The sequence below is a fragment of the Neovison vison genome, chromosome 8 (genome assembly GCF_020171115.1).
Source record: "Neovison vison isolate M4711 chromosome 8, ASM_NN_V1, whole genome shotgun sequence".
Lineage (NCBI taxonomy): Eukaryota > Metazoa > Chordata > Mammalia > Carnivora > Mustelidae > Neogale > Neogale vison.
The window spans coordinates 45,147,340-45,167,142 of record NC_058098.1 but is presented as its reverse complement, the minus strand read 5'-3'; the positions used below and the strand labels follow the sequence as shown (position 1 = coordinate 45,167,142).

Sequence of the window (19,803 nt, the reverse complement as noted above, 5' to 3'; positions counted from 1 at the left end):
CTGGCAAGAGGACTAAATCTACACCTCGCTTCTACTTGCCGGAGCCCTGAACCATGTGCAGTGCTCACCTGTGCCAGGACGTTGTAGGCTTTCCCTTCTGCCCACAGATCCCACTGTGGCCAGTTTGCTGACAGTTAGCCATCAGGTTGATCCCCAGACACTGTACAAGGTAGCCTCTAACTATAACCCCCCAAAAGGTGACAGATTTCCCCCATTCATTGAGGGTGGTCATGTTACAGATTCATTCCATCTCTCTCTGTCTCTCCTACTCCCCTCTCTGCCCTCTTTTCTCTGTTCTTCCCTCCATGGTAAAGTGTTCTTCATAAGGTTTTGATTGATAGCATTTCTTATGTGTTCATCCTCCTCATAAATTTGCTGAAACCAGCAAAGGACATCATAGAATGTTCGAGGAAGCTTCAGGAGATATCAAGCCTAACCTCTTCACATTGATTTTGAGTAGGCTGAAGACCAGGCCATGAATGGACAACTGAAGGCCATGTGCAAGTTGGCAGTGAGGCCCTCACCCCTTGTTCCACACTCTCTTTTCTTCCCAAAGTGGAGTCAGGTGTCAGTGACGTCATCCAAGACTCAGATGGTTACCACCATCCCCTACTTCATAAGCTCTCGCCAAACATTGGCTGTCAGGCACATTGGTTGCAGAGTCCCTAATCAGCCACTTTCAAGAGTTTTTCAGTGTCCAAAACCCATGTCGCCTCTGAGAGGAGAGAAGCAATACTAATTCGGTTTTTTTCCAACAGAGCTTGTTCAGGAAAGCTGTACCTTCCTCTTGTTGTTTTTCAAAAAGTCCTCATAAGATGAGAATGAAGTTTGGGAAATGATAGTGCTAAGAACATAAACAGCAGAAGCTCAGATTACCAGAGCTGTTAGTATACACTGCTGTGGTTATTGGTTACTTGGTTGACCAGTGATAACTTCACTGGCCAGCACACCCGTGTCATTGTGCCAGTCTGTGGGGTGGCCTCATAGCTGTGGCTGCAAAAGCCTCCCAGGGTCCTCTCATTCCTACTTCTAACCAACCACAGGGAACGGATGAGGGAACCGAAGCCCAGAATATATTCTGACTTCATGTAATGAACAAATGCGCATCAGAGGCTTCCACGTGTCCTGGCTCTATCAGGCCCAAAGGTTTCCTAGACCTAGAGGGGTTTCTGATATTTTGGGGGTGCTAGAAACACAGCCGCAACATGGGCCCAGAGCCCATGCACCCCACACTGCTACCAAACCATAGAATAGCGGCAGAAGGCAATAGCCATCAGCAAAGCTTTAATCCTTCATACTCTATGGCCAGCGTTTGTAGTTTCCTCCCTTGGTATTTAATACAGCCCAGGTTTTCCTTCTTTTGCTTGTCTTCCTCACATACAGCCACCTCAGTCTCTCAGATTCCTCTGTCATTCTGTCCTCCTTGCTCAACGTTAAGCAGAACCTTCTACCTGGCACCAGCCTTCCCAGCTGCCTTGGAGGCTCCTTGCAGGGAGGAGGGATTCCCCTGAGAAGGCTGGTTTCCACAGCCAGATAGCTGGAGTCATCTGTGTTCCAGCATGTGGCCTCAGCCCAGTTAGCTGTCATTCTGTGGCTCAGCGTGATTCTGTAAAATGGGTTTAATAAAAACCTTCCTTAAAGGGTATTCATAAGGATTCAGCAAATTAGTATGTGTAAAAACAGATGAGCACGGTGCCTGGCACACGGGGACCCCTCAGCCAGTGTTTGCTGGGCTGCCGTGCCCACGTTTTCCCTCACTCCATACTATGCAACCCTCTACCTCTTCCAGCCGGTCTTGCTTCTGCCTTCCTCCTAGAACATGTGCCTCCTGAGTCTTCCTTTCTCATCCTGGAGTACACTGCTGCCTGTCCATTGGCCTGTCTCCTAGAAGGGGAGCACAGGCCAGGGACCATGACTGTGGAAATGCCATTGCAGCACCCACCCTGTGAGGACAGCCCCATTCATCAGAGCCATGGCTGCTGACTTGCTATTCATGTTAGCTAAAGACCCAGATGAAAGCTCAGAATTCCATTTAGATCATCCAGAAGTTTCCCTTAAATATAAGTGCTCTTTTATCACTGTCTATTTAAGAACTCAGGGCCACCTCCACTCAGCACCTCAAAACACTTGATTGTAGCCAAGTGAGTGTTGCCATGTGGCCTCCAAACAGCTAACCACCCCACTCAGTCGTTCCATCCCAGTAGTTTCTCACAGAGCCAGCCCACATCTTCTGTCCACATCACCAGCTCCACTCTGACCCCCTTTCCATATGACATATATATATTTTTTTAAGATATAACTATTTATTTGAGAGAGAGAGCAGGGCTGAGGGACAGAAGGAGAAGGAAAGAGAGAATCTCAAGCAGACTTCCTGCTGAGCGTGGGACCCGATCTCACAGACCTGAGCCAAAATCAAGAGTCAGATGATCAACTGAATGAGCCACCCAGGCACCCCTATGATGTATTTTTTTTTTAAAAACTAAAAATGTATTCTTCTTGAAAATGTGATAAAGCATTCATAGGATTTCTTTAAAACACCCATAATCCCATTGCCCAAGCCCACCTGCAAATCTCCGCTTGACCCTCCGCCAGAGAGGTGTGTATCTCGGTCTGGGGTGTGGCCTGGGCATGAGGACTTCCTTTTAAAGACTCCTGAGGGCATTTTACTATGCAATCAGGGCTGAGAAGCACTGTCAAGCCACCTCTGTAATGCTTGGTTCCTCATTTTAGTGCCATTGAACTTATCACTCCTATCTTCGTTTTTCTTAGCCTGTGTAAATCGTGTGTGTGCACGCAGGCATGCTTGTGTTCTAGCTATAATGCGGCAAATTCTTTAGAGAATGACACATGTATGGCTTCTTTCTTAAAACATTTGCAAGAGGAATACAATAGAAATGTGGATGGAAAGATTCAGACTGTTGTTTGTCTCCAGGTCACAGATGTGTTTGGGGCCTGAGGCAGAGGCAGTGCGGAACTCCTATGATTGTGTTTGGAGGCTCCCTCCCTTCCTAGTCTCCTAGTGACGGTGGACTGGTGATGAGCAAGCAATATGGCCAAAGCCTGGTGTGAGAAGGGGCCGGGGGAAGGGCCTGGGTACTCCTTAGACCACATGATGCAGTTTGAATAACTGAAATGTGTTGCAGGATTGCAACACAACAGTATTGTGGGTTTTAAAGAGAATTCTTCATTGTCCTGTTCAGCACCAGATTTTGCTTCATGCTTTTCATCCCTTTCTCCCTCTTAAAATGCTTTTATTCTCCTCAGTGTCCACTCAGGGAGGGGGAAGAAAGAAAGGAGACAGACATTTGTTCCAATAGGAAATGATGTCACTCCCTGGACCATGGGGCCATCTCTGAATTGGCCCTGCCCTCCCCCACCCTTGGGACTGTGCTGGGCACCTTAAGGGAACATGAAGGCTCTGAAAGCTTCATTTTCGATGTCTCCCCTACCCTTCTGGAGCTTGCAGTCTTGTTAGGGGAAAAGCAGGTATTTGAACTACTAAAACATGGCTACTTATGAATAAGTCCAGATGAGTTATCTCTAAACTGTCACCACATATTAAAAAGATACAGTTTAAAGAAAGAAAGATACAGTGAGCCAATGATTTGGGTCATTTGGGTTGAGATTTCCCTGAGATAAGCTGTGCCATCTATCTCCTAAGGCTGGAAGAGACGGGAAACTTATGATATGTATTAGATATACTACTAAGTCTTCCTGCCAGTCAATTTTCAACTTTCCCACATTGGCTAAGACTTGAGATGTCTGAGAACTGGAAGGCCATGGACAAGAAGAATAATATGAGGGACAGTCAACGTGGAAAGAGCACAGAGGAAGAAATGACTCCTTTCAGAGCCCTTGTAGGGACCCTCCTGCCCTTGGGGCTGGTACAGAGGTTAGGGTTGTTCACAGATTCCCAGAAAAAGAAGGGACCCAAGATGATTCATTCTTAAGTATTGACATCACATTTAAATTGTTCTTTGGAAGAACTTGAAGATGCTGCTTTTTCTGTGAAATGCCATCTTCAGTTTAGTTCTGATTTCTCAGTCCTTACAGGGTTTTAAATGCAAGTGGCATCTTCCTCCCTCCCTAACTGCTAATTACAGTTCCCGTGACACTTTCGCAGTTGCCAAGAGATGGCCAGCAGATACCAAGAATTTTTCTCAGAGACAATTTTTGGAAATTACTCTTAATTAAATCTTATTTCAAATAATCTTCAAGATTCGTTTTAGAAGAACCTGGAGCTTTCCAACACCCCATGTTCATGTTCCTTGTGAACCACAGCTGTGATGGTCATGTTCTGCCAGTTCTAACAGGTGGAATAGGTGCAAACCCCAGCCCGTAGGGTGGGTGCAAGGAAAACTCCATGGTTTTGCTTGAGTTTCTGTTTAGCAACAACTAAACCAAAGCAGAGGCCAAATGGGATCTCTCTTACCAGCATTTAAATCTGCTGATGGAAAAAAGAAAGAATAATTTATACTGTCCTTTTCCAGAAAGCTATACAATGATGACTAGGAAGTAAACCTCTGCGTAGCATAATAGACAGAAAAGCTGGTTACTTTTCTCAAGTTAACCTTCAAAGACCCTCAAAAGGCCAGGGAGAAAAAAAAAATCCCTAAAAAATGGGAAACATGCTAGTCAACTTTGTTTAAAAATAAATAATATAAAAAACAGATTTACAGCATTGACATGGCCAAAATTCATTTCTCAGCACAGAAGAAACCTTATGACATCTCTGTAAAGAGTGTAAAGAGAGAAAGAAAAGGCAAAACCCTATTTTTCAGGCACTTCAGGAATATGAGACAATAAAATCCCAGATGCATAGAGGACACATCCCATTGCCTAAGTCCCCACACCAGGACCCTTCAGTGTCCCCCTCCACCATACCCCCCAGTGCTCAGCCATTACCTGTGGCAGCGTCCTCCGCCTACATAGTCACCCAGTCCTCTCTTCTCTCCAGCAAGGTTGTCTGACCTTGGCATTGCCCAAGGTGAGGAAAGCTGCTGCAGGTCTTCCAGGACTCAGATGGCAGGGTACTGTTCCCCCCGCCCTGATCTCAGGCAAAACCACAGAGTGCAGGTTCTCCTGCCATGGCTGCTGAGATACGTCTGGGCAGACCCTGCAGCTGGTTTGCTCCCAGAGCCCATGCGTGGTAGTTAGGGAAACCCTGCTCCCTAGCTCTGTCCCCAGGGCTTGGAGAACCAGCTAGAGAAACAGCCCGACTCCGGTTAACGGCAGAGCCCTGTGTAACATCTGGGCATGCATCATTCTGAGCCCAGGCTTTCCTGACCTGGGGATGTTGGCCCACTCAACATCAGGGCAAGTGTCCCAGAGAAGGGGTGACCACAGAGAAGAAAGGAAGAAGCCAGAAATAGGGCTTCTCGGGTCACTGGGCTGATTCTGCTCTTTATTCCAATTACCCAAAGCTGGTGACTTGCCAGACACCATATTTAGATATTAAAACTCAGACCACCTCAAGTCCTGGGGACACACATGTACCTTTGGTACAGCCTAGGTAGATGGGAGCTATAGCTTCATTCCTCGGAACATCGCCACATAAGTCAGGGACTTCAGACATTCGTTCCATAAATATTTACTGTTGATTAATGGAGAAGGTATAGAAATGGGCAAAACAGCAGTCCACCCTTCCTGAAGCTTATCTTTTAGATGAGTGAAGACGCTGGTCTACTGTCAGGAGCTGTGGGGTGCCATTTAAAATGGGGGATGGGAGAGTGCCTGGCTGTCTCAGTGAGTTAAGTGTATGCCTTCGGCTCAGGTCATGATCTCAAGGTCCTGGGATGGAGCCCCACATCAGGCTCCCTGCTCAGCAGGTAGTCTGCTTCTCCCTCTCCCTCTGCACCCTGCCCCCACCCATGCGCTCTCTCTCTCTCTCTCAAATAAAATCATTGAAAAAAATAAAATAAAATGGGCCTCACTGAGAAGGTGACATTTGAGGAGAGGCTTGAAGGAAGTGAGGGAGCAAGCCATTTAAATCTTGGGGGAAAGCACTCCAGGCAGACAGAACAGCAAATGCAAAGACCCCAAGGCTGATGCTTTTCTGGCACAACTGAGGAACAGTGAGGGGCCCAGTGTGATTAGGGTAGAGCCAGCAAGGGGGTGAAGAGGAGGAGGAAGGTCAGAACAGCCTCAAAAGCCTAGAGAAAGACCTTGGCTGTTACTCTAGTGAGCTGGGTATCTCCTGGAGGGTGTTAAGTAGTGGGGTCACATGGTATGGTTCTTGATTAAAAAGATCACTCTGACTCCTGTGGGGAGGATATTCCAGGGGAGGGGCGAGAGCGAAGCTAGTCAGATAATATTTTGTTCCCCATGTATTCCCATCCCCTGCTACACAGCAGGAACAGAATATATGTTGAGTAATGAACGAAAGTTGTGATCCAAGAGATGTTACCCGAACATTCTCCATGGGGCCACTAGAGGGGCCCCCGATGACAACCCCTCCCCCTGGTGCCACAGAATGCAGCCCCTAACTGGAATGGAACAGGTGAGGGAGCACAGTGACACCCACCTCTTGTAGGGGAAGATTTGCGTGGTGGGAAGAAGAAAGTGAAAAGGGGATGGGGCAGCACTTTGACCTGTGGTCATTTGTCCCCCACCTGCTTAAGACTCCCCTCCGCCAGACTCACACCAGAATCCAGTAGTCAGTCAGGAACCCGTGGGCTAGCATGGAGTATCATGGTAGATAACCATCCCCGGTGCACCGAAGACACATAAAAGGACTTGCGTTGAGCCATAAGATCTAGGATACAAGAGAGAAGATTCCTTGGCATTGTTTCGCTCTGAGAAAAACAGTCTCTAGAACAATAGATGAGTAGTAAAGGCTCTTTACCTATATGTAGAAATCACATGACTGCATACTTTCCCCCACAGTCTGCCCTCCACAGAGCAAGATTCATCTCTTTGGCAGTTTGGGAACTGAGGAGTGTTGGTTTTTTTCACTATCAAGCGGCTGGTCGTGTCGAGACCAGGGTTCAGGGGCTTGGCCAAATGAGATTCTTTGCCCGCCTGGAGAGGCCCCCTGCTTTTTGGGGCTTGCTTGTGGCGGGGGGGAGCCCTTCTTTTGTGGCAAAGGCAAAATGCTCCTCCCAAAAGGCCAAAAGGACTATTTTATAGGACTTCTGACCTCTACAGTGTGTCCAGCGGCAAATACACAGCCACTTCGACACAGATAACTGAGAAATGTAATTGAAAGTTACCAAAGTGTTGCCTACCTTAGGAGGCAAATGAAACACCACAGAAAGAATTCACATATAGAAAACATCTTAATTATGGAGTAAAACTGCTTCCTTCCTGTCTGAAGACAACAGGGTGGCTTTCGTCAGTTTAACAACCAGACAGTCCCATTGTTTCTTTGATGTTTCCTCGGACACCTCAGACAGATACCTGGAACTCCCTGTCTTCCCTCAAGTCACCGCAGACAACACTGCTAAGTTTTCCTGAGCAGCTGATTATTAGAGAATGTAAAAAGTTGTCCCAAGCTGCACACAGAATCCTAACGTGTCCTGAGAAGAATTACACTGTTGTCCTACCTCACCACCCGAGGCCACTTCTGGGTGTTTAGGGGATGGATAAACTCAAGTTAGGATAAACCCAAGAGAACCTCGAAGGAAAGATTAGTGTGTGGTCTGAGGGACAGCCCCATTTTCTTTGCTCTGAGGACGGTTGGTTGAGAGTTTGTGGTGTGACACAGGAGGAGAGTTGCTGCTGGCATCCGCTAGGTGACCCTGTCCCCCTGCCTCCCCGGGCATCCACGGGGTGGGGGGAGAACCTGATTCTTCCAAAACTTGTAACCAATTCTGCTGTATCACTTTGGGAAAGGAAGTGACAGGGCTGCTGCCCAGATCACCTTCTGTTCCTTTTTGCCATTTTTTCCAAACTGCATTATTGAGATATAACTCACCTACCATATAATTCATCCATGTAAATCCTTAAATCGGTTGATGGACGTTTGACTATTCCTTCTTTTTGGCTGTTAGGAATATTGCTGCTATAAACTGTCTGTACTGTTTTGCCACTTTCTGAGATGTGAATTCAGTCTGGTACAATGAACAGTCCTATCATGGCTAAGATGTAACCGAGATCTTTGTATTCATGTTCTGTGAGTTAGCAAGATGGTCTAGAAACCTCTGTCTCTGCAAGGGCCTGACAAGAAAAGCTGAAACCAAGATATTAATCTTAAATGTATAATTTAGTTCAGTTTAACCATGGAGCCATATAAGTACATTATAGCTGTGGAAGAAAAGAGAAGAGTGCTAGAGAACTCCATGGGCATCCCACTTGCTTGCTAAGTCCCTGCACAGGTGTGTATGCACGTGCAGACACACAGGACCTGCACTCTCTGCCTGCCTGCCTTTTGGTCCAGCTGTCCCAGCTTTCTGATTCAGAACCAAAGTTGATGGGCAAGACCAACGACCAAAAAGAGGAAGCCCAGAGCCAGGGCCAGGGCCAGGACACAGCCACTGCTGCTGGGTTGGAAATACTGGAAGCCATCCTTGGGCCATTTGGAAATGTTAATTAAGCTGGCTAATTCCCACTGGTCTTGAGTTGCCAGTGTTGAGTTGAGCATGTAGGCAGGCTTACCCCATCCATGGCTGCACCTGTTCCCTTCCTCAGAGCCATTCCAAGGGGTCTGAATAGCCCAGACAGCTCTCTGATCTCCCACTCTGTCCACCTTCCTGCTGGGAGGATACTTAGCGTGTGCCTGAAGCTGGAACCGCGGTCCACTGTCTCTCTCCCTCAGCCATGCCAGCTCGCAAAACCAGTCCCTTCCTTAATTATCTTGAACCAGTTCATCATTTTCCACACTGACTGTTCAGTAACAAGGACCCAAGGAGAAGCTTTTCCTGTCCGACTCTGCCCACTGTCATCCCAGGTGGCGGTCCCGGACGGCAGCCTTTCCTCGGAGATGAGACGTTCCATTCAAATCCTTGCTCTTCCGCTCTCCCGGTGAGGCCTGCCTGAGAACACAAGCCTCAAAAAGACCACAAGGCAGAGCTGTGTGGAACACAGCTCATCTCCAATCAAGACTATTGTTTCCTGTGTTGTAGCAAATCCTCGCTGATATCCGGAGTAACCAAGAAGCTGCAAGAGGCCCACGAAGCAGGACATCTTTCTCTACGAGTGGCTTCTGGATTCTCCACTCAGAGCCACCAAGTGCCTGCATTTTAGCCCCTTGGTGTGTCCTGACACGCAGAGGCTTCTCTCCAGAGGGGCCTCACTCCCCTGCTCTTAGACGCGAACAGAGTCTCTCCCACCCGGTGTGGCTCCAGTCCCCACCGCAGAGGTCCCCAAGACATTTGGATTTCCTCCTTTGTCTCCTCCTCCCAAAACACCAGAAATCCCAAGTGTTTGTTTAATTGCCATACCTATATCTGGGCTTTCAGCGTATAAAAAATAAGATCTTGCCGCCCACCCAAGGGGTGGTACCACTCTGCTAGACTGCAGGCCACAGCTCAGCCACCAAAGCCCCCCACAGGCAGGAGCTTCATCCGCTTTGTTCACGGCTGTAACCAAGAGCCTGGAACAGAACCTGGCACATCTCAGGTGCCCAGCTGATGAAAAGATGAAGTAGTTACACTCTGTATCTCTCCCACATCCCCCTAAGCATCACACGCCTCCTGTTTCCTTCCCGTCCCTCCTCTCCACACCCCATGTACTCTCTACTGGTGCCTTCCAATGCTGCCCAGGCTAGCAGGTACCTCACGCTCACCCCCAGGGACGTATCAGGAAGCTGACAGCCTACTCCTCTGTTCCAAGTGCAGGCCCCCACCCTTCAGTAGCACTGCCTGTGTGTCAAGGGCAAGTGACATTTGAGCCCCACGGAATAATTAAGGCAGCCTCCAACTGTCTCTGTCTTTGCATCTCCTTAACTCACCCATGGACTGGCAGTTACTGAGACATTCTGTTTGGTCCAGCACACCACACCAGGCTGCATCTGGGGACGCACTGGGGAGAGGAGCAAACCAGTCCTCATCAGCAATTACAAACAAGTCATCCATTGTTAGCTGCGCCATCTGCTTTCTTGGTACGCCCAGCATAACCAGCGCTGAAGAGGCTGCAGCGGAGGGAGGCCAAGGAGTCCCTTCATGAAGAGACCCTTTGCTCACACTGGAAAGGGTAGGTAGCGTGGGGCTACCCAGAAAAGCTGGGCCTCCCCAACTGAAAGAAGAGAGACCTTCGGAGAGATGTTGTATGCCTGCCATTTTCCGTGCACAGAAATGGGTGCCACACTGTGCACAGCACAGTGCATTGGGAGAAAGCAGGAAATCGAGATCATTGTGTTATCCAGGATCCATGGAAAACATGCTAGTCTGTTACCAGCAAGCAGCCAGTCGCAAGCACTTCCTCTGGGCTAGAGCACTATCAACGTATAGAGAAGGAGCAGGCCATTTATCCTGAAATTCCTAACCCCAAATAATTCTGCAGAGGCGATGAATTTTCAACAGATTGTAGAGGTGCACATTTCTTCTGGAGAACCCCACTTCACAGTATGTCAGTGGTCCTTCTGACAGCCTTCTGAACCATCGTCTTAGAAACTGGCCCTGCTCCCCGTGCCAACCTTGGCAGGCAGGATCAACAGACAATCCAAGTTTACAACTGCGGCTGAGCAGACAGCAGTCCGTGTCACTGATGAATGTCCTTTGTCCAGATTTGATGGTGGTCTAGTGACACTGAATTCAGGAGTGGCATGGGGGTTGGGGTGAGGAGCTATGCCTGGAAGAGAATGAGGCTGAGGACTTGCTAAGGGAAACCCACTAGGAAATATACTGTCTGTGGGAGGGGTAGGGGGAATTAAGAAAACCTGTCACCAAGTCCATAAAACTCGGATCCTGTCTCGGGGTCAGCTTGACTACTGAGATCCTCCTGCTCTGGGTGGGAGGGTGAGCTTGCAGTCCGATCTCACCACAGCAGGGCCCCCTTCCCAGCTGCCTACTATGCAGCAGGCTGCCTGCCTCCTCCTCCCTGGGGACTGTAACATCACCGTTGACACTAGTACTGAATTAACACACTGTGTACACCTCAGAAACCTGTGAAATGAAATGAAGAGGCACACAAACTTGCACACTTAGAGCCTGGCAAGTATTTTTTTCAGGTCATCCACTGAATTCCAAATGCTCCTCTTGAACATTCTTATTTTTGATGTATTTTCGACCGAATCAGTCTGCAGATAAGGGGTGACAGGAAAAGGGGCCTGTGGTCAGTGCTGCCTGGTGCCCATGGAGCTCCCAGCAGCATCTACACAACACATCCTAGAAACGCTATTGTCTCTCTCATTTCACATCTATAAATGTGATGGCAGCTAGAATTCTGTCCTGCCAAGGAGAATTTTAAGTGACTTTTCAGTTCGTAATGATCTCCAAAGCTGTGACAACACCCAAGCAGCATAGGAATAAATGTATTATTAGCACTGTGTTCATTATCAGGTTGGGCTGTGGGTTTACTGGGCTTGTATTCATTTGATTTCATGTTCTCTCCTTTCAGATTAAAATATGTCAGGATCTCATTGCGATGTTTGAGCAAGGTAAGACTGAGGCTTTGCCCAGCCACTGTGCTCTCGGGGAGGGGTGCATGAATTCACTAACCCGCCTCCGTCCAGGACTAACCCCGTGCTGAAATGTCCCCTCGAGTGCCTGCTGCCTCCCACCTTCCCTCCCGAGGGGCCCTGCCCACACTCCTGCCCCTGCATGTCTGTGCTGCCCGGGGAAACCCAGCCTCGCCTTTCTTCTGCCCGTGCGCTCTGCAGGGAATCCGACACCAACACCTGCCATCCCAGAAAATGTCTTTGTCACCCGCCCTTTTGTGTGCGGGGCCACGGGGAGCCCATGGACCCGGGGCCGCCCCCTTTTTTGTTGCCCAAGCCAGGAGGAGCAGGATGTTGAGATGGGCCGATAAGATGTGGCACGTGCTGGGCCGGCCTTTGACCGCTTGCCTTAATGGGCGCCTCCGAGGCCTGCATGCAGGGAGGGCAGGTTGTCTGGGGGGCTGTTGAATGGAACAGCTGGGGGAGGAAGAAGACAAAAGCTGGGGGAACACAGAGGGTGGAGAACCCGGGGATGGGCTGCAGTTGAGGACCCAGAGGGCAGGCTGGCGGCAGCAGGTGTGACCTCCGTGGGCTTCTCCTTTCTGCCCTGGCTCTGAGGTCCAGGCCCATCCCGGTGCCACCTTGTGGCAGTGCTGGCTGGAGGCAGCCGGGGCTGCACCGACTCGTGGGCTCACAGGTGGAAGAGAGACCAGATGGTGATGATGTTCACAATAATACGGGAGGACACCAGTGAGCTGTCATTTATTAACCGTGTCACCACAGAGGAACGCATGGCACAGATGCCCATCACCGTCTCAGGAGCTACGCAGATGGAATGTTAGCATCTAGACTTGTGGGTTCATCCACAGCATCATCCTCCTCCACCTGCAGGGCAGACGAGCAGCCCCTGCCACAACGAGGCTACCCTACGGCCCAGCAGCCCTTTCTTGTGCCCTCAGCTGCAGCTTTGGCTCAGTCCCAGAACTGTTCCAAACCAGGCCCACTGGCTTGAGCTCCCAGAGGCAGTGTGCCCCCACCAACCCTGGTGCTCGTGGTGGGTGGAGGAGAGTGGGGCTATCCAGTGCTCTCCAGAGTGGGGGTCTCCTGCAGAAGTCTTTATGGGCTGGGACCCCATATGCATGCGTCGTCTCCCACTCCTACTACAGAGCAGCCAAGTGGGGCTTGAGTGCCCTTTGAACAGACCCCCGGCTTCCAGCAGGAGGAAAGGGCCGAACAGAGTGGAGCGGCTGCCGGCAGCTTGCGAGTGGAATTATCTCCTTTGTGGCCCACCGGCCCATTCCCCAGCTGCCGCCTCCCCATCAATCACGGGGTGCAGTGGGCACGGCAGGAGCCATCACAGGCTGGGGATGTGCCAGAGTGGGGAAGTAGGGGACTGGAGGAATGCAGGGGCGCTGCCACGCAGGCTTTGGCTGGGGGCGGGGGGCTCGGCTTTCGTTGCGGGGAGGGGTGGTGGTGGTGGTATTCGTTTTGCAGAACTTCATGCATTCCTCAAAGTCCGCTGCCTGCCTGCCGTCCCTCTGTCCACCTGCTGTCCGTCTGTCTGCCTGCCATCCTGCCCCACTGCTGGAAAGCAGCATGCAACCCCCCCCTTTGCCCTCCCCGACTGGGGGTGTTCGATATTTCCTTCCCATCTACAATTACTCTTTCACTTAATATCATAGCTTTGAACATCATTTCATCTCTTTCATTTGCTAGCTTTTTATTTTCTTTTTCCTTCCTTCTCTCCCAATCGATCTGATTACAATACTGGGTAGAGTGGTTCCTAGTGAGGAAGGCAAAATCTTAGACAATTCAAAGTGAAAGTGTTTCAAAATGGAACATCATCTAGGATTGAATCAGGTTTGTTCACCCCTGTGTCCAGCCTCGAGGGGACAGAGAGAGAGAGACCTTTTACCAATGCCATCTCTGTCATGGAGGTCAGTATAGCTGTACTGCCTTTGTCAAAAGCAGCCTGTTTTTTAAAAGATGAGAACCCCAGGAGAGAGCCCCAGACATTTCCTCTCTCTGCCCGGCCTTACAGGGACCAGACCGGCAGTCAAGAGATGGTAGAGCCACCCCTCTCCACGGTGGGCACCTTAAGGCGCTGAAATTGGGAACCCACTGGGGAAGGCTATCTTCTCAGGCCCAAGCATGTTTGTGGGTATTGATTTCAGAGGCTCTTCCTAGAAACAATAAGGTAAGGTCAGAAAATGAGAAAAGATGTTGTCTGTGAATAAGACAACTTACATCAATTAATCGCAAATGCCAATAATAATAAAAATTTCAAAGGCCAAACCCCTGGAAGTGAAGCATGCTGGGAGGAGGACAGAAAACCTGCTTCTGGGGTTTGTTTGGAGCCCGGAAGCTTGGGGTATAACACAGCCAGCTTAAAAATAGCTTGCGGGGGAAGAGGGGTGATGAAACAGAGCCTCTCCCTCGCAGCCCGGCCCCGGGGGAGACCAGACTCTAGCAGCAACTGGGGCTGGGTGTTGCAGCAGGCTTTCCTGGATTCCTCTGAGCACCCTCGCAGCTGCCCTGGGGAGGGGGAGAGGTGCAGACACGCACGCTTGGATTCTACTCCTCTTCCCTCTAGTGTTAAATAGCGCTATGCTCATCTGGACCCATTCTAGCAAGCAATTTGGTCCTGAACCCTCTCTCAGACCCTTTGGGGAAGAATACAGTTGTAACTCATCAGGTGAATATCAATATGTAAATGCACGTAAATAATAACACAGGCAGGGGTCCCTGAAGCTGTCCATCAAGTTGTCCTGGCTTCTTCATGGACTCTGTCTGGGCCATGCTGCTGCCTCCCTGGCCCCTCTTCCCCTTACTGCAATGAGGGGCTTTTTCTCTTCATTCTTCGCTTGTGGATGGGATGGTGAGGACAGGTGAATTTCAGGAAGACTCATAGCTTGGTTCTGCTGCCCGAGAGTCCAGAGTAAAGATCCGGAGGACAGACATTGACGTGTTGATTCACTCAGCAAACATCTCTGCCCCAGTGACAAAGGGAGGTCATCAAAGCCTTTCTGAGGAAGTGGTGCCATGTGTCCTGAGGACCACAGGTTCTTCTTGGATCTGTGCCCTCAGGACCTCTCCTGGTGCCGTGACTTGGCTTTTCTCTGCTTCCCTTGCAGGGCCCTGGCCGCCAGCCTGAGTGCCTACTCATGGCGCCTCTTGGCAAGGAGGAGATCAATGAGACGCCCCCTTCCCCCACCCCGAACCCCCAAACACAGAGACTCCGGGAAACATGACTGCTCTGCCGGTGTCCTCGACACATCTTCCCATTAACAGGCTTCCGAAATTAAAGGGGAACCCCACCAGAATGTCGCGGGCTGGACTTTCTCACCGGGCCGTATCGTCTTGCCCTAGAACCTCACGAAACTTGAGCTTCCAAAGAAGAGGGGAAGGTCGCCAACAACCAGAGACAGACCTGCTCTCGTGGGCATTGATGCCACTGCTCCCGGCTGGGATGACAGGAGAAGATTCTGGGCTTTGGGAAGGAGTGGACAGCAACTGGTTTCTATACCCCGAGTTGTTTATAAACCCAAGCAAGATTCACAGAAGGGCTGGCAAAACAGCTGTTAAACTGAGGAATTTTCTCTGCATTGATTTCACTAAGTCTTAATGTTAGGATTTATGGTTTACTCAAAAATTTCATCATCATGGAAATTGGCTTTCCCCAGGGTCTTTTGCCCAGGAGAAGTTTTATCTGAGTTGCTGAGTGTTTTCCACCTGGTGCCTGATGCCCACTAACTGGGAAGAGGTTTTTCCAACCATCCTGGAGGAAACAGGGTCCTATCCCTATGAAAGCACCTATAGGTCAGGAAGCTTCCAGGGCCCAGCTCAGCACAGCCCCCACGTCAACACACAGGAGCACACCAACACAGAAGCTAGACTGAGACAGTCCCCCCCCCCCCGTGATGTCCCTCTGCCTCCAGAAGCTTTGCCCTGCAGTTGTGCTCTCCTGTCCACTGCTGGGGGAGGGCCATGGCACAAATGGGGGCTTTCTACCCCTTTGATTCCAAGAAAGGCATGTTGAATCTGTTTAAAAAGAAGAAAAAGAAATGAAAAGCCCGAACTTCCAGCTGTGCTTAGCCAGCATCCTTGCTGGGGGTCTGAGGGTGTCAGTGACAGAAACTTCAGTTAGGAAGAGCTCTCTGGCCCTCTGCCTCTCACCTAGGCCTGCAGCCCATCTCCAGAAGGGATGGGTGAGCAGCACATAGAACACAGGCACTAGGAACCCAAGAAAGATCGGTCCCTGAAAGGGTGCTTCTCTGCCTCTCTGCTCTGTGCCCACTTATGTGTCCCCCCTGGCACCTTTGGTCCCCTTCCTGGTGAGTCCGCTGAGCCCTCTCAGCCCATCAGAGTGGCCGTTTTCACTGACCAGTCACTTCTTTCCATCTGCCGTTGCATTGTTTTGGCTGGTACCTGACCCTTGCTGGAGAAACAAGCAGACCCAGGAGCCAGGCTTGCTTACGGGACAATTGAGGAAGGGTTGAGAAATTCCTAGGGAAGGATAGACCTTCTAAGGCTAGAGAGAACTTGTTTTTCAGCTTTAGAGAGGACTGCAGGTAGGGCGTGAGCCCCAGGCTCACAGACAGAGTGTCTTGGGGGTTACCCGAACCCGAAAGAAAGAGAAGTAAGCCTTAGTCACTTTGGGCTGTTTGGTAAATGGGCCCAGTTGGTTGGCTCACTGGGGGCTTCGTGGCATGAAGCCATGAATGTCACAGCATTTTCTGTTGTGTCAGCAAATGCCACGATTCTTATCTTCTCCGCCCCTGCCCCAGCCGCCCACCCCCATCTTTTTAATAATTTGGACTTTCGGGTCTGCACAGTTTGTCCGCTGTCGCTCAGACTCCAGACTCGTGTTGAGTTGCTCCACTGGATATTTACAAAGTGCCCAGACCTCATTCCTGTAGGGGAGCACATCACCCGTACCTGGGCTCCAGAGTCCCAGGCAGGCTCTGACAGCCAGTAGCTTCTGGGAGGACATTTCATTTCCAGGCTCTAGAAATCCCCTGTGGCAGAAGTCCCACTGAAACTCCCTATTTCATGATTCCATTTTATCTCCCAGAACCAGTCCTCCTAACCTGCAAATGGGAAATTAAGTTGTAGGCAGCAAATACCTAGACCTTTCCTGTCATTCCTACTGATTTTAACATCCCTAAGACCTGCGATTTGGGATTGGAGCTGCTTCTGAGCCCACTGCTGTCAGCATTGGTGTGGAATAGGGAAACAGGAAACCTAGCAGCCAGGTTTGCTTACAATCACATGAACCTGAATCATTTTTGTTATTTGGGGTGGAAAATTGAGATGATCAAGTTCTTTTTTTTTTTTCTTCACTTAGAAAAGCAAATATTGTGCTTTTTGCAATAAATGCCTTTCCAGCAAAATTATGGAGGGTCACTCATCCAGCGGGGACCCACCTGAGTCCCAGTGCTGACTTGTCACATTAGTAGGTCAGCCATCTGTGAGCAAAAGTGGCCCTAATCAGCCCCAAATGGGTAAGATTTGCTGGATCTTGGGCAGGGCCAAGCCTGTCCCCCCCACTTCTCTTCACACTGATCTCTGCACACACTGATTTCCGTCCAAAGCAAAGCTGATGTCCCATAGCCTTACTAAGAAGGTTTTTGTACTTTAAAAAAACAAAACGGTGACTTCTTAAAAATAGTAAAATCTGAAGTAGTAGACAGTAGTAAGGAAATTTCGCTTGGGTAAGTGACTGTCGTGGTGTCTTCATGCAGTGACAGCTGCAGTTTGTTAAAAGCCAAGGGAGAAGGGGAGGCAAGTCTTGTCTTCACAAGAGGGGCTGACGGACGGGACCCCCAGCCTTCTGAACAAGAGATCACGCGGATCCGCAGACCATGCAAATCACGTCTTCCTGACCTTCCTCCCAGTGTGGCAGCCTGCGCTTCCCTTCCAGGTCCATCTGTATCGTCTGGAAGCTGGAGCTCAACTTACTGTGACGTCTCACATGGGACTGCATCGTGTCTGTATCTATTGGAGGGAAATTCGACATGAAACAACCACTGTTCTAGCTGCACTCAGTACCTGTGTATGATATACACATTAAGTGAATGTTTTTCTTATGAGTTCAGGTCGACAACATTTAGTTTATGTAAATAAGAAAGAGAAACCGATAAATACGGGGAATTAAGTTATAGGATGTCATTTGCTCTTTATTTTGCTCTCTCTTATTTAATTTGCCTCATGCCCCACATCTGGGTTTAGGCCTCGGTGGGCTGGACCCCCTTCATACAGTCCGCCCTTGCAGGCGTGTGCCTACCCGGAAAAGCACACAGCTCCGCTGATGACTGCCGCTCGACTCTCCAGTCTACCCACCTCTCTTTCATTCTGATTTACTGTGATGATTTAATAAAGTAGAAACACAGCACTTAGGTGCATGTTTCTTTCATTTTCATTATAGTTTCTAGGAAAATAAAGTTTATCCTGGCATCTCACAAAAGATGGCTTGTGTTCTGTTTTATCAGAATTGCTCAAAAGCCTTTTTTTTTTTTTTAAGCCAAAACTTAATTATGTATCCAAAATGGTAGCCAGGACCTCGCCGGGGAAATTTACAAATGTGTTTACGTAAAGTCAGTAGGGAATCCCCAGCCCTGATGAGCAAGAGACTGACTTTGAGTGTTTTTCTTTGTGAGTAAGTGGTGATAAAAGGTAATACCAATCCCTGTTGGTGTGGTTGAGGCCCCATTGATGGCCCTGTCTCACCTCTCCAACCATCACGTTTCAACGGCCTGGCCCGATGGTCTCCACCAGCGTCTTGGGCTAGTCCATGCTCTGGGCACCGGGGAACTTCCAACATATTGGACAGTCGAACTACCTAAAAATCAACCATTGGTCCATTTCACAAATAGTTGTTGAGTCCGTAACACAAGACATTTCAGGGACCTCAAAAAGGGTCCAGGTTCCTTCCCAGGAGCCAGGAAGAGCCTGAACTGATGTGGCCTTTTAAAGCCTTGGACTGGTAGGAAGTGCTTATACCACTTGGTTCCTCATAGAACACGACTTGATGCAATCTGAGAGCTCTGTTTTCTAGAAGCGGTGGTTATCAGCCTTGTTGTGCACAGGAATCATTCAGGAAGCTTCGTAGGTGTTTCCGTCTGGTCCACCATGTCTGGATAGAATCTCAGCATCTAATTTTTAAAGTCCCCCTCGCCCCGTCAAGGACCTTGACCTGCAGAGAGATGTGGATCGAGACACTGAACCAACACCATTGTGATGCTTTGGGCAGCCCTTCCTCCCCATCCCGCACAGGTACCCTGGAGTGAAGGGAACAAGAGCAAAGAGCCCCTGAGGAACTAACTGCTCAGTGTAGTGTCCTGCCCTTCCTAATGATCCCACTTCGTAGATGGCCCAATCCCTCCAGGATAATTTATGGATTCTTTTCAGATCTGGAAATAGTCATTTGAATTTCACAGGATAGTGTTATGGAAGTCTCACAAAGCAGTTTATTGTCTTATTTATAACAAAAAGACGGGGGAGGCGTTGGGGAGGGTATCCTAGTCATCATACTTCCAGTCGTTCTCAAAAATTGCTCATCAAATCTTAGACCAAATTATGCAAGACCTTCAGCAGAATTTCAAAAAGAATCCAACTTCCACTCGTTCCAAAAGTACCATTGCTACAAGTAATGCTTTCCTCGACCTTTCTTGGCTTTTGCCAGATGCCTAAAGAAAGAGTAACTTAAAGGTACACCCTGGCCAATAAAATACTCCATTACTGGGAAAATGCCTTGTTTTTTACTTTTGCTGCAGAGTATCCCTCAACAATAAGACTCGGACATTTACTTGTTCACATGTGTACACATTTGAGCTAGTGTTATAGTCTTGTGTCTGTGTATAAACTAAATTGAATCCCCTTTGATTTATTAAACAGTTTATGTCAAGGGAAACTATTATCATTTACTCTTCTGTAAATGGAAATGGTTTTAACTGCATTTCATTTTTCAAATCAAAAAGCTAAGGTCAGGGAGATGGAACACACTGTAAACGTCATCCCTGTGTATCTGGTCTACCAGGATTATCGGCTAGACTGTCAAGCGTGGGCTCCAACCACCTTCTGTGGCTACTGAAACTGAGGACCAAAGATGGCTCCCTGGGGCTCACACAGCTAGAAAGTGGAGCTCCCAAGAAGGAGCTAGGTTTCCTAGGCCATTTTTTTTACCACACCTCTGATCAGCAGCAATCACAGATCTTCATTGGTGCACAAGACTGTTAGTAGTTTCCATGTTCCTTCTGGTCCCTGTG

At 49.2% G+C, this 19,803-nt stretch overlaps 1 protein-coding gene across 3 annotated transcripts in view; it reads left to right on the top strand.

Moving 5' to 3' along the window:
• Window positions 1–18,002, top strand: part of RALGAPA2 (Ral GTPase activating protein catalytic subunit alpha 2) — a 327,482-nt gene extending 309,480 nt beyond the window's left edge. For all 3 annotated transcript variants that reach the window (XM_044263547.1, XM_044263546.1, XM_044263549.1), the window contains 2 exons: window positions 11,497–11,536; window positions 14,671–18,002. In XM_044263547.1, the coding sequence (XP_044119482.1) occupies window positions 11,497–11,501 (5 nt within the window). In that variant the 3' untranslated portion in view covers window positions 11,502–11,536; window positions 14,671–18,002. The remainder of the gene's footprint in view (window positions 1–11,496; window positions 11,537–14,670) is intronic.
• The last annotated feature ends 1,801 nt before the right edge of the window (window positions 18,003–19,803 follow it).